The sequence below is a fragment of the Falco peregrinus genome, chromosome 7 (genome assembly GCF_023634155.1).
Source record: "Falco peregrinus isolate bFalPer1 chromosome 7, bFalPer1.pri, whole genome shotgun sequence".
In the NCBI taxonomy this organism is placed as follows: Eukaryota; Metazoa; Chordata; class Aves; order Falconiformes; family Falconidae; genus Falco; species Falco peregrinus.
Window position 1 is genome coordinate 1987810 of NC_073727.1, and position 17312 is coordinate 2005121.

Below are 17312 nucleotides of genomic sequence, written 5' to 3' on the forward strand. Positions count from 1 at the left end.
AAATATAAAAATACGTGGCTATGTGTGATGTGGATGTAAATTCAAGGTGCTGCGTAGTCTGCTACAGCTTAAACTGTGCACGCTCTCAGAAAACAGGCTGTCAGTTTATTAACTGAATTTTAAGATCGTCTGAACAACGTTAGTTCAAAAACTTCAGTGTCTTCTATCCATTTATAAATATCAGCAAAAAAAAGAAAAAAGCTGTCGGTGTTTCAGGGCTGTCCCTTTGTGTACGCAGCGAGACCCGGGTTTCTTAGCATCTGGAATGCTCCTTTCCTATGGCTGCTGGCAGCGGCGGGTGTGTTCTGTGTGGATGTTCGGTACACGCTGTTGTGAATCCCAGGATGATATCGGCATTACTTAGAGCTGTATTTCGCATCGCCTATTCTGTTTTTGCTCAGCATGCACAAGGGTAGAGTTAAAATCTTTATTCATTTCATTTAAAAATGTTTCTTTTGTTCTCCTTATCATGTTCTGGCTTTCCCAAGGATATATGCCTTGAACGAAAAGTCACATGTGCATTACTAATTGTGTGCCATTGTATTTACAGTTCCTAGTGGTGGCACTGTGAAGCTACTAATTCTTTTGCTTCACTTGATGTAAAATAATCTGAGTGTCTTTGATAGCAGTGAAACAGTATTAATTGTTTTGTACATTTCTTGGTCACTCTTCTTAGGTGGTCTTCATAATCTATTAGAACTTTCAGCCAGATTTTTGTAATGTCATGCCTCCAGCAGTGATTAAATTGGTAATTAATGAACAGTCCTTGGCAACATAAACCACATCCCGTTAATTTTCCCTTTTGAGTTTTTAGAAGTTGTCGTCTCTGTCAGAAAGCATTGCGCCACCTTGCTACGGCCCCTTGGCATGGAACCACAACGGCTTGATTTTTTGCAGCCATTAGTAGATCAGAGCAGTAATTTCACAGTATTTTGGTCAGGGTAATTATAGTACCAAGTACCGAGTAGAGTTGGGAATTCACACAGAAGTCCAGAAATACCAGGTGAGCTTCCTTGTGTTCACTGGGACGTTATGATTAGTTTAATTGGGCTTTGTTTGATTTCTGCCGCGGAGACTCTTTGTGCCACGGCGCTGCAGCCACTTTCCACTTTAGTGTTTCTGACCTGCATTGACAGGAACTGGTGCAAACATGAACTCTTTGAAGTGGGACTCTTTGGAGAGGGCAGCTGGGAAAGGGGGAGAGCCATGGGCGCAGTTTACTGTAGCAAAGCTGCGCACCGGACCCAGCGCTCTGCGTCTGCAGGCGATGCGCTTCGAGTTCTTTTATATTTTCAGCCGGAGCAGATGACGTTTCTGCTACGTGCGTGCAAATGTTTAGTCAATTCCTGCGTTTCAAAATGCAGTCTTTTTTTTTTTTTTTTTTTAATTGCTAGCTTTTATATAGCACCTGCTGTTCCACCTTCCTTTGAAGATACAGTCGTCTCTCCCACCAGAAATACTGCGACTCGCCCCTTTAGTCCCGCAAACAAATCTGGGCGAATGCATTAATGAGGCTGCAGCTGCACGTAGCAGTTCACATGTCACCAAATCGTAGGTGAAGGCATTCATACTTGAGTGACTGACTATAGGTGTAGCGGCCTTCAGCAGTACATTGTGCACATTAAAGTTTAAATAGTCACTTGCCTGTTGGCTTCTGAATGAAAGGACTGTCACTGGTCACTTCTCCTGAAGCCTTAATGAAACCAAATAGTTTGCTATGAGTTTGGGGCTAACCATTGGGGTGTTTCATGCAGTCTTGTCAGTTGATGTTCATGAATTGACTTGAACGGAGATCAAAGTGTTTCTCAAAATGGAGAAGCGGGGAGAGAGACAGCTCCTTCAATTGCACCACAAGAGCTAATCAAGCCATCAGTTCTTTATGCACTCTGCGTGCCTTTAGAATTTAATACCCAATGGTTTGTCAGGACAAATTGAAATTCGGGGGTCGGGGGGGTGTCCCTCCTCAGCCTGCTGCAAATAAAGCAGACGCTTCACTCTTCTGGAGTCTCATTTTGATAGATTCTATAATTTAGTGTAAAGCTGCGATGTTGATTAAATATTTGTGGTTAGGGGGAAAAAAAGTTAAGGTAAAGGATTTAGTGGGCATTATGCACCTTAACGCTGATTAAAGGTGCAGGCTTAAAGTGAAAGAGAAACTAAACTCCGGCGCGATTTTTTTGTTTGTTTCTTTCTTTCATTGGTTGCTAATGAACTTTTTTTGCTGAAACATTTTAAATTGGATTCAGAAGATAGTTTTTTGAGTGTCAGTTAAAACAAAGTCATGTGAAAATGCCTCTCTCCCTCCCTCCCTCCCTCCCTCCCTCTCTCTCTTTTTAATTGATATGATTTAGGCAGAGGAAAATGGTAAGAGGGGGGGTTTCTATTGCAGAAGCAATTTTTAAGGGATTTAGTCTTATTTAGCCTGAAGGTCTTCGCACTAATGAGAGCACTTAAGTTACGTCCAGGCGTTGATTAGACAGCTCATCTATCAACTGGAGCATGAGAATTTTTATTTTAGGTACCTTTTATACATTATAAATGTATATGCTTTTTTTTAAATTAGTTTAGACTTTATTTTGCACAAAATTTTAATTACCTTCTTTCGCATCCGAGGTGGCTGCAATGCAGCTGGCAGAGCTCAAGCAGTAACAGGGAAATACTCGAGATTTGATGAGAAATAGTATCGACACTGTATCTGTAGAAATTGGCGTGAGGAATGCAAATTGCTACCCAGATACATTCCTTAAACTGCCATGAGCCCCCTTAAAGTCTAAATACATTTATTCAGGGAATGCGGAATTATATATATCTAAAAATGCCCAACCACACACACCCCCAAAAAAACCCTGTGAATGCTCTCTCTACCTGTAGGTTTTTTGGGCCATGTTTAAAACACAATAGCGTCTTAATTATTTTCTGTACCGTTCTGAAAAGTACAGCTTTTGTAACTTTTTGACATTTCAGGTTTAAAAAAAAAAATTAAAATGTTGCCACCAGCTTGCACTATGAGCAGCCTGTAATAACAGTTAAAAAAGCTTTCTGAACTATTTGACAAGATTTCTTAGTGCTGAGGCCATATGCTGTAGCCTTTAAGCTATTTCTTCCTATCAGTTTCATTATCACCTGCCTCTGAGTCTCCAATATCATCAGTAAGCACATGCAGAATCATAATTATGCCATGTACAAGTTCTTTGATAACATGTACAGTTTTCTTCTTAATTCTTTATCAAATGCATTGATCGTGGCATGTGTGCATTGATCCAGGTCCACCATCTGGCTGTGTGTGATAAGCACAGTGGCATCTTTGCATTTCCACTGTCATTCATTGCGCTACAATTTGGCTGCAGGGGAGTAGTGGCTGGGATTAGCCCTGTTCTGCTACTTACTTGCATTTTAAGTTGACACCTCTACAGCGGCTCAGACCACATTACAAACTGAAACACATACGCACGACTTAGTGATGTGACACTCCTCAATAAGCTTACTCCACTAGCTACTCAACAATCTGTAATTGGATTTGTAGGAATAACAGCAAAAGATTTCTTAAGAATTGCTGGGGACAGAAGGTGAAGTTTTCTCATTATTGGCAAAAGGCTAGGTATAGATCCTAGGCGATTGGTATTTTCCATTAAAAAAAGCTGCCAGCAGTTTGCAGGACATTTTCAAAAAAACCCCAGCAAAATAGGATCCGGGGAGTTGCAGGGTTTGCACTTTTTCTTCCCATTCTCATCACACACGAGCGGATTGGGATCCCGCCACCCTCCCCGGAAAATTAGGAGGAAGGGGGGACACCCCCCACTTTGGGAGGCACCCTGCAGGCTGCGCGGCTTTGTTCGGCTGGGAGTGCACCAGGAGCATTCCTCGGGAGGGCACGTCCTCCGGCCTCCGGCCTTGGCGCGGGGCTGCCCCCCCCCAGGAGAAGCTTCCCAGGGTGGCAGGCTGGAAGATGCTGCTCTCCGGCTTACGCATCCCACACACTTGCCAAAAGTCTTTGTTTCATAACACCACTTTTTGTTGGGTGGTTTTTTGAGTTTGTTGTTTTTTGTTGGTTTGTTTTTTTTAAAAAAAAAAATTATAAAGTCAAGTTTACACAAGAGAAAATCCCTAAAGTGGAGCTCGGTGAGTGTTGACTCCTACAGTGAGTAAGCAGCATCCTGAGCTGCGGGCTGTGAGCGTGCTGCGGAAAGGCGCAGCAAACGCCACCGTCGGAGTACGGGTCCGGGAGCGGGCGTTGCGCCCTTGCTGGGCGATGGCACGATTTCAGGATATTTCTCAGCCTGCACGCTTGGGACCCTGTTTGTGGGTGATGCCAACAGCATCGCAGTCGTGGTGACAGGCGTAACAGGCTCCTGGATCCCGGTGCCTGCGGTGGTGGCTGACCTTAATTACACTTCCCAGATGGGGGAGAGCACAAACTTGCCTAAGCAGAGAAAATTCCAGGGAAGAAGTTAGCGGAGGGCTTTGTGGCTGCTCTGGTTCAGGTCGGCTTTCTGGATGCTCTTTCCTGGGAGGCGGCTGGGCAGGCAGGCGGCCCTGGTGTCACTTTGCCGGGAGAGCCCCCTGTGCTGGGGCGGGCGAGGAGAGGGGGAAAACAGGGAGTGTTTGGTGTTAGGCATCGCAGCGTACCCTTAAAACTTGCCATAGAGCCCAGTGTGGTGTGAAAGCGAAATGCATGCCTTGATCGACGTGCAGATGCGCAGCTCCTAAAGGGTTAAATGGGTTAAATCTTATTTATCTGAATAGAACGGCAGGGCTGTTTTGCAGAATGCTCCAGCACAAATACCTATGGTTCACTTTGACGTTACAATTTTTTTGTTGGTTTCTTTACTTTAAATACTTGAACTGTTAGACCTTTTACTTTTTTCTCTGAGAAAGATGTATTTGTACCAGATTAGAAAAGCTAAACTGTTTCTTTACATTGAATAATCAGCCTGTCATGACAAATCTATCTCCTTCTGCATGAGTAGGTGCCAGTTTGACTAGCTTCTTTTAGGCTCACACTGGGTTTTAAGCTGGATCCATGTGCATGACTGGCAGTGCATTTGTTGGGCCAGATCTAAGGAGCCAGGGAGCGTTCAGCTCCTTTTTGCCTACAAAAGAGCAGCCAGACAACCAGCAAGAGGCCTTGGATGTAGCACAAGGTGATACTTACTTAGTCAGCCATTCCTTTTTTCAAATACATATATTTTTTTTTTCATTCAGTAAACGAAGAGTTTCTCAATTTCTCAATGATGTGAGCAATTAAATTATGAATGGGTTGTTTTTCTACAGCCAGAATCCTTCACACCAGAAATACTGTACCAAGTGAATTGTAGGTTTTGCAAACAACATAGAAGACGTTAAGAAAAAAAATGAAAAATGGCTGGCTAGCGTTTCTTTAAAAACACCTCCTCGGTTTAAGACGTTTTCCAGTTTACAGCCAAGCAACCCCATTTTGCTGTGGATTTGGGGGCTTTTCTTTTTTCTTAAAGGGCAGAGCTTTGTTAAGACATTATTTGTGATTCTTCCCATTTTAGACTTTGGACTACTTCTGTTTTCCTTCTGTCTGGTCTCATTAGCCCACCAGTGCCACAGATTGCGAGCCAGCAGCTGCTTTTTTATGACAGGTGATTTGATACTTTCTGTGCCATGCGTTCAGGGGGAAAAAATCTTTTCGAGCTGCACACAGCTTATGGCAGTAAGGGAGCTGGTGTGGACGCCGGGCAGAAGGCAGCAAATCTCTCAGATGTTTGTGTCTCTGTGCTGCCCACTCCCTACGATCTGACTAGCCACAGACAGCCAAAGCCGATGCACTTTTGTTTGGCGAGTGTTCCCTGCTTAGCAATTCATATTTCGCTCGCTACCTGTGTGTTTTGAGCTGTTCTGAAACGGTGGTAGAGACCAAACATAACTGTGGTCCCCAGGGTGATCAAAGGTTTAATCTGACCAGATGGAACAAACTTGAGAAAGATTTTGACTTTCCACTCTGTTTTGCAACAAGAAAGGCTGATTTTTTTTCTCCCGTCCTTTCTTTGTTAGAAAAGGCAGAGATCAGGCCATCCCCAGAGAAATGAGCAGGTGTGGCCATTTACAAGCATGTCTGGTTATATTATAAACCAACATAAGAAAAGTTTGAAATGGTTTGAAAAGATCTGCTAAACAGTTTTAATGTTTCATCCCAAATCCTATTTACTCAAACAAGAGCCGATCAAGGTCACAGTAAAATCCAGCCTGCCCAAACCTTTAAAGCTCGTGTAATTTTTTCTTATTTATTTATTTTTTTATTCTGTCTTCTCTACTAACTGAATAGGTACATTTTAGTAATCCTTGCCTCTGGACAAGCGCAGAAGTCTTTTTCTTTCTGAATGGCTAATAACAGAGCCGTTCTTCCCGTCTAATGATGAAAGAGGTGGCAGTCAAGTTCTTTCTCTTAGATGTACTGCGCACTCGGGGCAAACCATGGACAATTTTGAAACCTACAGCTACAGGAATCGCTCCCCCTCATAGGTACAGTTCGGGTTTAATTTCGTTGCCGAGGAGTATCACTAATTTACCACTCCCCGCACCCCCCAGTCTATGGACACGGTAAAGAATTTTCTTTTAAAACATCAAATAAATGCAGCTCACAGGATTACATATATTTACTTATTTATTTATTTTTTCCTAGGGAGAGGCTAATACGTTATCAGACTTCTGGTGTAAACTCAGTTTGGATCCTCCCAAAATTCTGCCAAAGGACAACTGAAAATCCCAGGCAGAGTTGGTTTTTGTTTTCTTGAAAATGCAAAACACTGCAGAGTTTTTCGTGATTTAAGGAGCTGGGTCTCATGGGGGTGGTTGCTTGTTGTTTTGGGGTGGCTTTTCCCCTGCAGGACCCCACCTCTCTCCATATTTTCTGCACTGGCCAGCTCTCGGCCTCTGCAGCCGCCGAGCCACGTCGCTGGCCGGGCAATGGTCTCGGAAACTGCCCCGCCAGCGTTTCACATTCAAATTCACCTTCCCAAATCCACGGCATCATTTTTGGCCAAAGCAGTGTCAGTCATTGCCGTCTGCGGCGAGTACAAAAGGGACCCCCTAATGGCAGCCATTTTTATTTGTTTCTTAAGATCCAAAGGCTGCTGAAAGAACAATTGGATAAAGTTGAGGATTGGAGAAGCTTGATTTTCTTGTTCCAGTGAAATGAAACTCCCGTCCTTTTTTTCTTCCCCTTCTCCTTAAAAGCCGGAGTCTGCTAGGGGGTTGTAGCTGTGTCAAAGCCGTTGGGATGCCACTGCTGATCACTTTAATTACTAGGACTAAGGAGGATAAAATTAAAAGTAGCACCATTGAAGCAGTGGAAGAAAGCTTGCCGAGATGTCGGTGAACTGTGAAATATAAAAATTGCATACCAATACATTTTTATAGGAGGGAAACAAGGAATTACATTACTTATTCTTGAGGAGTTTGTCCTTAAATGGTGAAGTTTTCCTCACTGTGCATCTGCGTGGCAGATCTTTAGACCATTACAAAGTAATTGGGGGAAAATAACAGAGCAAACTTTAATGTCTCTTTGGTGTGTCAGCTTCATGTCAGAGGGTGGAAGATTTTACTGAGTTTTCTCTTCCACTGTACAGGAAAGGAAAAAAAAAATCACTCTGTGTGTGTTTGCATGGCCCTGTCTTGGTGCAGAGCTTCTCTTCGTGTGTCTTTTTAAAGAAAAATATCTGTGTTCATGCCTCCCTACCTCTCCCAGGCTCTTTCTAAAATCTGGGGGATTGATTTGCTGTTTAATAATCATTCCGTACCTCAAAACTGAATCTACTTCCTTGTCCTGCTCTCAGTTCCATTGCTCCTTCCACCAGTGTTCCCTCACCAGGCGCAGTCACCCAGGGCTCAGATACCTGAACTGAATTTAAGCAAGAGCTGGGCTGGTTTTCTCTTATCCTCTGGTGATGATGGGCTTAATCAGCACAAACACAAACCACAATAATCTGTGTTTGCTTGGAGATCCCCGGGATGGTAATGACTATGCTAATAATTCAGGATACAAGTTCTCTCTCAGGAGGGGGGGGAGAGCAGAGGGGGACCCAGCCTGCTCAGTTTAGGGCTTTATTTTTGTCACGACCACGTAGCTGGCCTGATTTTAATCCAGCGTGCTGTAGTAGCTTCAATTGTTTGACGTTACACCACATGGGAATCTTAAGTACAAGGTTTGCATGGTTTGCTTAAAAGTCACTTAAACCAAAACCGCGAGTTCCTGTGTCCCAGGAATTACGAAGAGCAGAGATTTGAGCAGTTTTATTCCATGTAAAATTCAATGTAATTAATGTTACAGAATACTGTGGGTCGAAAGAAAGTGGGTTGCTGTGTCAGTTGGCTGGCTAGAAATTAAATTAAATTGATCTATTATGGTGCATAGGAGCAGGGGGGGAAGGTTTCCAGTTGCCTTTCTAATGTGTGCTTTACCAAATAAGTTTTTGATGGGATGTTGCTGTGCGCCTGGTGGGGGGCTGCAGGGTGGGTGCAGGCAGCCGGTGGGCCATGCTGCCTCGGGGGGGCCCGGGGGAGGTAAACCCAGGCGATCTGATAGGGACCGGGGCGCTGTCACTCAGGGGCAAGATACTGCGCTGTGTCCATATACTTTGTTTACCGTAGGGTTTTATGAGTTGTAACCTGCCCATGCAAGCTGTTAATGAGGCTAAATCTTGCTGCTTGAGGATTGAATTACAGCACACCTCTGGGCTAATGGGTATAAACAGAAAGTCCCATTAGGGCTGCGTTCTGATTCAGTCATTTGCATTTTTTCTATTGTGCCGAGAACAATGCTGAGTAAATAGCTACAAACAAACAATTTACATGGAAATGGATAAAATGTACCTAATTAGTATTTTGCCCTTGTTTTATTAATGATTGCTTAAACTAAATAGCACTTAGCAGCAGCTCTCAGCAGCATCTGCAGGTGTGGGATGCTGGGTTTCGGGGCTGGTGGGAAGCCAGCCAGGAGGCTGCTCCCGAAATTGGGCACTTTGGTGTTATATTCCACTTAGTCCGGGTCAACCGCCTGTACCTGGGCTCTAGCCCAGTCATGGTGTCGGTGACACAAACTTACCGGTACATTTGACATGAAGCCAGGCGCTGGTTTTGTGGTGCTGATGGGCATTTCTGATGCGGCAGGAGGGAGAAAAGAACCCGAGCTTTGGAAAAAATCTGGGGTTTAAGGTGAAAACCGAAACGGTTTCACTTAAGGTTTAACAGATTCTTACAGATGTGTTTGAACACATCTTTTTATTAATATTTTTTTAGTAGGGTGGGTTAGACTTTTCCAAAATGTCATGCTGCAGAACTTTGCTCATATATGTAACTGAAGTATTATCGTCCTCCGAAGGTGGTTACAAGCTTTGGTGGGACAGCGCTAGCTGGGATGGCTCCAGTGTGGTCTCTTTAATTACTGACCAAAGCCCCGCTAGTAGGATGTTTTGAAGTGGCACAAAGTCTTTTCTGCTCTGGCATCTATTGTTCTTTCATTAATTTTCATTAGTTTATTTTATATTAAAAAAAAAAAAAGATGTCTTCATTGAAGTTGAAGGATTAGATTCCTTTCCATGCCTCAGATTTGATGTCACTTTGCACTTTGAAGTCAGCTTGGTGATTGGAGTAACCGAGAGCAACATCTGGCTTCTCATTCCAGTTCTGTGACAGAGTATTCCTCGAACGAGTAATTCAATTTAGTAAAACCGTTTTTATAGCTCCAGTAAAACTTCTTATAGTTACTACTTTGAGACAAAAGTGTCTTAGAATTTTCAGCAAGGTACATTTATAGAACATAATTTATAAATGCTTAAAATTGCAAAGAATTAGGTTTCCAGTGCATTAATAATTTGGGGAATGCTTTAAAAAAAATATCTTGATTCATGGATGTCTTTAAAAATTGTGGTGTGACACCCAACTGATATCGAGCATCCTATTTATAATGTGGGCCAAGCACCATGCTGTAAACCAGTTACTATCATGATGATCAGATTGAGAATGAAATTGCATTTCTGTCAATTACTGAGTTGGCAACTGTTCAATATATCTTAGCAGCAAGATGAAGAGCGGCGTCGGCAGCTGAGAGAGAGAGCTCGTCAGCTAATAGCAGAAGCTCGATCTGGAGTGAAGATGTCAGAACTTCCTAGCTACAGTGAAATGGCTGCAGAAAAGTTGAAAGAAAGGTCAAAGGCATCTGGAGGTGAGCTGAGGAACCTTGTATCTTATTCCTATGGCAACCTAGAAACCAGAGACTTTTTTGGGTATCACTTTTATTTACACTTCAAGTTGTTGTTGTTCATCAGGTGCACATATCAAAAGACCTGGCCATAGATACGTTTCAGAAATCAGCGTTGTGTCACTTAATTTCCAGCAATTAACAGGAAAGCATATGTGTGATTGAAAGAAAAAGATGGGATATGAACAAGTCGCTCGTATTGGCTCTTTATTGACAGATTTGACGTTACCTACAGTTTTTTAAAATTTTATGATTGTTGGTTAAAATCTCCTCAATATCTAGATTTTACATAGGAGCGTGAACATAATTTTGGGGAAAAACGACATTATAAATACTTAATTTTGTATTAAATGTGTTCAAAAGACTGCTTGGGTAGAGAATTTTAAAGGCAGCCCATGGGAGGTGGGGAAACAACCTTTTGATTTTAAATGGTGGTCTTTTGACATACCACTTGCCTTTACAGGTTTTGAGTTGTAATATTGCTATAATGTTATTAAACTGACTTTGAAATGTCATTAAAATTCATACACCTGCCAGTGCTACGAGCTGGAGTAATGTAGTGTCACTCAAACTCAAATGGGTGCTGAGCACCCGTTTCAGTACAGGCTTCTTGCTCTTTTAGTGTCTCCTATATATTCTAAGGGGAAATTGTATTTCTCATACAACCATGTAATTGTAAGCCAAAGTGTCGGAAAAATGCAGCTTTACGTTCACAATGCATGTAGATTCAACAATATTTTTTTTCTTCTCTACTACATGCATTTTCTACGCATATATATTTAAATACAGTCTTAGCACACCCGAAATGCTACACTCCTGTTCCCTTTAACACCAAAGAGAAAAGCACTTAGTTGTATGTCTCCCTTTGGGTCTGGCCTTCAGTTTTCCTCTCTTTGCCCAGAAAACTAGGCTTGGCAACATAACTGCTCCATGACAGATGAGAAAATCACATCCTCGGTGGGGAGGGAGTAAGACGGGCTGAGCAAAACAGCACTGTACTCGTGTATTAAGTAGACTATGGTGTTCCTCATCCCTCTTCGCAATGTGTGACTCCCCATCCTACGCTGTTTCATTTCTTCCTCCTTGCTGTTTTATTGTGCCTGTGCAGAGCTGTTCCTGCCGTCTCTCCCCTCCAAGCAGGCAATGCTGTCTGGGCATATCCCCGTTGCTCCTTTGCGTAGTAGCTACCCTGCTTTGTCGCAGTGTCTCGCTTGTAGCGTGGCTAAATACCCCAGTGTTCAGCTTTCTGGGATGTGGCCCTCCCTGCTCATGTTTTCCTCTGAACTTTGCCATTGCTCTTCCTGCCCTTCCTTCAGTTTATAAAACAGCCTCAGAGGTAACGGTGCATGGTGCATATATATTTAAAAAAAATAAAAATACATATGTATAAATTGCATATGCACTCAGAGTTTGTGTTACTAAAGGAGGAGACAGTATCAGTAATTACAAACAAGTTGTCATAAAGTTGTCACCACTATACCTGTTGGATTTTATCCAGTATAACAATTTCACTGCTTTCTACTTCTCAATGTGCTTGGAGTTATCTCCTTGGTTTACATTTCCTACCTTGATTTTTCTTTATTCATACAGTAGTTCAGGCAAGCTATCTGAGCTTCTCTTGGACTTCCAGATTTCATTCCCTGCCTTCTTTTATTCCTCTTTGCTCTTTTTATGTCAATGTACATTTTTTTAGCACTTCTTTCTACTTACTCTCAAATAACTTTCTTGATGGCACATCTTCCACATACGTCTACCACACGGCTGGCAATGTCAGGTGCCACACTAGATCTCCACTCAAGAAATTAATTCATCTAAAATGAAGCCGGTTCTGTGAAACGGCACCAACGCTTTATAAATCAATTACAATTATTTCTGAGTTTAATATCTTTCTTTTTTTTTTTATTTCCACCAAAAATTAGGTTTTAATAGACAGTCTCCTTATTACAACTTATTACAACTGTATGCTGGATATTGCCCGGACTGCATTCACATGTGGAAGGTTTTTTCTGTGTATAGTCCTGTATTCCCAGTACAATACCCAAGACAAGCTTATGGTAATATCTTATGTCTTCCAAGCTCTCTTGTCCATTATGCTGCATTAATCTTTTCTTCTGCATTGGTTGCTACATTTTAATTTGCAAAAAGGGAATGTAAAAAAAAATAATTTTCCCCTCTCTCAAGTCACTTACTCCAGAAAAAAAGTGACAATTCAGCTTTGGGATTTGGGGATTTTTAAAGACAGACTTCTTGCTTGCTATTGTAGGTGAAGACGTGCTAACTCTCCTTGTTTCTGTATGCTTATTAAGAGTTTCATGCTTTGGCATGGTGCTACATCCTCTGTTAAAAGGCTTTATTTAATCATGGTCTGAAAAACTCATGCCTATGGCAAGTTGAAACTTTATAAGCAGCATCCTTTGCTACAAAATCCAGTCTTTTTCATAGGTTATTTGGCATGTGAGACAGAAAATACTTCTTCCTGCCAACTGCCAGAGGGTTTGGGATGGCAGCTTCAAATTTATTAGATGTCCTGCTAGCTTCAGGCTGATAAGCGGATGCCTTGAGATGGGTCCAGGGACAGTATCAAGATAGGAATCCAAATATCCTCCCTCTTCCCAGCAGCGACGGGACAAAGGAATTGACGTCTTATCTCTGTATTGTCCCCGTGCAGTGGGACACCCAATCTACCCTTTTGGGATTCGGGTAGGCTGTTTTCTTTGCTCTCTGGCACATCTCCATCCTTTCTTTGAGACAGTGTCTTTGTGAGGATGCAGATCAGATCCAGAGGTGGTGAGTAGGCAGCTACGGGAGGAAACAACGGAGAGGACAGGGGGTAAGACAAGGGTAGTGTGAAGAGGCTTTGGTGAACAAAGCACCAAAACTGTGCAAAACTGGAAGGGGAGAAGAGAATGAACACGTGAAGAGTGCAGGAAAGAGATGTTAGAGGAGCAGGGAGGGAAAAACACAGGAGAAGCAGCATCCAAATGTATTATAAGAGAAAAAAGAGTCTTCAGAAATTTTGGAATTAATAACAAAAGCTGGAAAGGTGTACTGCAGTTACAAAACTTGCCAAGGAGAGCCAGCTGGCATGGCATTGCACTTGCGTGCTTGAAGTTTTCAGGGTACGTTACGGATTTTACTTCTGAGGCAATGATTTGGAGGGAACGTACATGGTAGCTCAGGCTTACTCATCGTGCTTAGTCTCCAACTCATAAAACAGTGTTAAGCCCCCTATTTAATGTTTTTAACAGGCAGTATTTCTATCTGTTGGCAGTTACTGCTGTACTTTCTTGTCCTGACATCTGATTTCGTGTACACTGAACCAGTATTTCAACTCCACATTTCTTCCATTCCCCACCTTGGCTTCCTTTACTACTGTTCAGATGCTCCTGTCACATCCTGTAGCCTTAAAGTGAACTCTCTACCTGAAAGTAAACAAACTAAATATCTGAATATCCACAGGTTTGAAGGATTTCCCAGGTGGCCCTGGAGGCTGGAGGCATCTTCCCTCAAGAGCAAGTGCTGTGCCTACAGCTCCAGCGGCAGCTTGCACACACTCCTGCCGCTAACGTGATCCAGCCTCCATCAGTGCTTTCACCTCTCTATGAAAATTGTTCCTTTTTAATTTCATCTAGAAACTGATAAAGTCTGCTGCACCTCCTTCACATGTGGACAGGCTTAAACTGAGTCAAGAGAATATCAGTTTAACCACAAATTGAGCCTGAGCTTAGTCTGGATAGTAAGATGTATGAGCTAAAAAATGCCTCTGGATCTTTTTTCCATCAATATTCTGGCATTTCCATTTGGTTCCTAAAGATTCTTATTTCTTCAGCCCGGACTTCAATCCAGGCTGTGCAGGGTAATGGTCAGTGCTGTTCAGTTGTTGACTTAATCATTTTGTCTTTAGTTTTGTTCGTTTCTTCACAGCACAGTAAAGTTTTGCTGTCTTTGTAGGATCCATGTTTGCATACTGCTCAAGGAAGTGGTTCTTCAGTACTCTGCTGAATACGTGCCCTGGTTCTAGACCAAGTGTTTTAAGTTTTTCACACTAGTAATTTGTTCTTTTCATAAAAGATATGTTATCTCTTCGTCATGTTGCTCCTTTTATCTTTTATAATTGCAAAATCTTGCTGTAACATGCTCCCTAAACACATTTCCCTTTTTAATACACTGGAAGAACATTGGACTGGAAAAAAACCGTAAGAGTAGTTTAAAAGAAGGAATCTGTAGATCTTGAAAGATAGTTGAAAATTTCTGAAATCACTTCAAATGAATGCTTTTAATTGAAAAATATTTATTTATTTATTTATTTATTTATTAATAAAGTGTAAATGTCCTTACAGTCACATTCAGTCAAAGCCTGCCAACTTTAAATTAAATACTAGGTCAGGTCATTATCTGACACTAGGAGCTGGTGTCTTCGACATTCCCATCTCTTTTGTTACCTAAAATGGTGGTGTCAAAGACAGTGCCTCTGATCTCATCGCACTATATTAAATTAAAGAAAATCAAATAATCTAATATAGGCATTGCCTTAGTATGCAGCAGTCTTAAACCCTATCATCTTGTTTAGATTGTTTTGACACATCCAGAATCCTGCTGGGTGACGGGTAGTCGTGAGCTGACCTTGCGGGCTGACTTCTCTGGGTGCTTTGGAAAGTCATTGCCTGCCTCCAGGCTCGCCGGGGGTTTGGTTTCACTCCACCGTAGCGGTGTCCCTCTTTCTTTCTCTTCCACCGCTTCCAAATGTCCACGGCCCTTTGCTGCTTGTAGCCCGGTCGTGCTTTCCATGTCAGCTGTCACCTCCAGCTCCCGCGTGCGTTTGAGAGTCCCGTGGCCTGAGTGCCACTGAGTTTCTCTGATACCGTCAGGAAGGATTTAAAATCATGTGAGAAGTCTGGCTCATAATTAGAAAAAGTAGCAGTGCTTTGAAGAAAATTCAAAACTTGAGAGTTGTTGCTGTGGCTGCTTTGCCGTTCTCTGTTTTTTCTTCCTCTGCTTCTTACCCCATCCCTTCAGTCCACTTCGTGATGGTCACGCTGTGCCCGTCTCCTTTGCCCCCCTGCCTCCGCACTGCCTGGAGCGACCGGCGTGCAGACCCCGGTGCCGAGGGGCTGGGGGTGTAGGGCAGGAGCCTTACCCCGGGGGGCAGAGGTCTGCGAAAGCCATGGGCAGTTACGGAGGGGCTGCGGAAGCGGCTGGTTGGAAAAGACTGGTGGGCACGTAGAGCAACAGGGTCCTCACATGGGAATTACAGGGACTGGGGAGATAAAGAGGTAAAGAAAAGAAACGATTTAGGACCTTCACGTCAGCAGTGTGGGCCTGGAGTGCAAACTTCAGGTCTGGGGCTGAGGTCTGGCATGGTTTGGAGGCAGATGCTGATCAGCACCGGCCCGGCGCCAAACATCCCCAGGCTCCTGGGACCTGGTGCTGTGCGTGGGGTCCTTTCTGTTCACCTGGCATGTGAACGTACTGAGGTCCTGTCATGCTAATTAGTATTTTTTCCTATTGTGATGTGTTTTAAAGTTCCTTTAGTTGACTCTATGTGTCTTTTTTTCTTCAGACACGCTCCAGCCTTCTCTTTTTGTCATTTTTACACGCATGCATGCATATGTAGGAAAAAAATACGCGTATAAGTCTGAACAAGTGTAGATAGCATTTGATATGAGACTTAAAAGTGAGTGAATACAATGCAACTACATGCTTTGAAAGTACTAATCTAGCTTTTATGGACGTTAATTTCATTATATATTTGTATTGAAAATGCGAGTCAGGGTTTTATTTCTGGGATCTGCTTCACAATTCAGCACTTGCTATTTGATCTTCCTCAGGTTACCTACTCTTTCTGCGCCATAATTTACCTACATGATCATCATAATTGTAATTATAATAATCGCCTACTTCATAAAACATTATGGGGCTCATTTACAAGTGATATTCATAAGCTGCTCTGAGAAACTCGGTAGAAAGATCCCATAAAAAATATAAAGTATAATTATAATTATTATTTTATTCAAAATGTATGGAGCTTACAAACAACACTGATTCAGAGTGGTGCAGCTAGGCAGCAACCTGAGAGCGTGCTGCTGCTGCGCCCAAGGCCGGCGGTGGCCTGGGTGGTGGCCTGGGTGGTGGCTTTCCTGCTTGTACCAGAAGTGGTGGGAGACACCGACACCCGGCCAAGCTAGAGCCATCCCCACGCTGGGGTGCTGTGCGAAGTAAGGAGCAGCAAGGCTCCCGAGCTGGGAGCTTGGTGCCGGGGCCGCTGCCTTTCCTGGCCAGGAGACCGGGTCCCACTGCTGGCCAGATCCATCCAGACCTGCCGTGTGCCAGCCTCGGCGCCTGTTCTGCTTTGTAGGGAACAGGGAGCCTCGGGGAAATTATTTTGACTGGAGTTACAAGGAAAAGCACATATGCTTTTCTGAATTAGCCAGATTCAGCGCAGAGAAGAGCCACTGCTGAGGCCAGACTCTACCTTTATTGTAGCAGGAGTTTCCAGCAGAGCCCCCTGTGTGTATATTGAATTGCATCGGTTTAAAGATAAATCCATGAGTGGACAGAGTGAAATCTCCTTCCAGACTTATTTAATGATTTGCATTTTTATCATAACTCAGCTTGTTCTCTAAAGCATTCTTTTTTTTTTTTAGTGATGTGGTGCATGGACATAAGAAAATACTAACCTTAACGCTGTATGTTCCTACAGATGAGGATGAGGATGATGATAATATTGAGATAGATACTAACGAGGAGGTTCCTGAATGCTCTGTTACTGGAGGTGGAGATGAGCTTACTAACCTAGAAAATGACCTTGATTCAACGGGTAATTTAAATAATGGCTATTTTGTGTATTTTGCATGACTAACACTCCGTCATCATATAAGTACTGATGTGCTGCTTCTCTCTATCATAGCTTTATTCCTTTGTGCCTTCTCAGGTCTTTTAAACCCTAGTGCTTATTCTTTTTGAGTATTTTGCATTCACGTTCAGCTGAAATTTTAAATCAGCGACAAAATCATCATTTCCAACAATGGCAGAATTAAATGTCTTTTGCTTGTTTGATGGGGAAGGGGACCCCTGGCCAGGTTTGTAAAGC

The 17312-nt window shown here is 42.8% G+C and overlaps 1 protein-coding gene across 1 annotated transcript in view; it reads left to right on the top strand.

The window, feature by feature from the left end:
• The window catches only part of EHBP1 (EH domain binding protein 1), a 225616-nt gene that overhangs the window by 163483 nt on the left and 44821 nt on the right, over window positions 1-17312 (top strand). Inside the window, 2 exon segments of the mRNA XM_055809787.1 lie at window positions 10042-10186; window positions 16923-17039. Coding sequence (XP_055665762.1) covers window positions 10042-10186; window positions 16923-17039 — 262 coding nt within the window.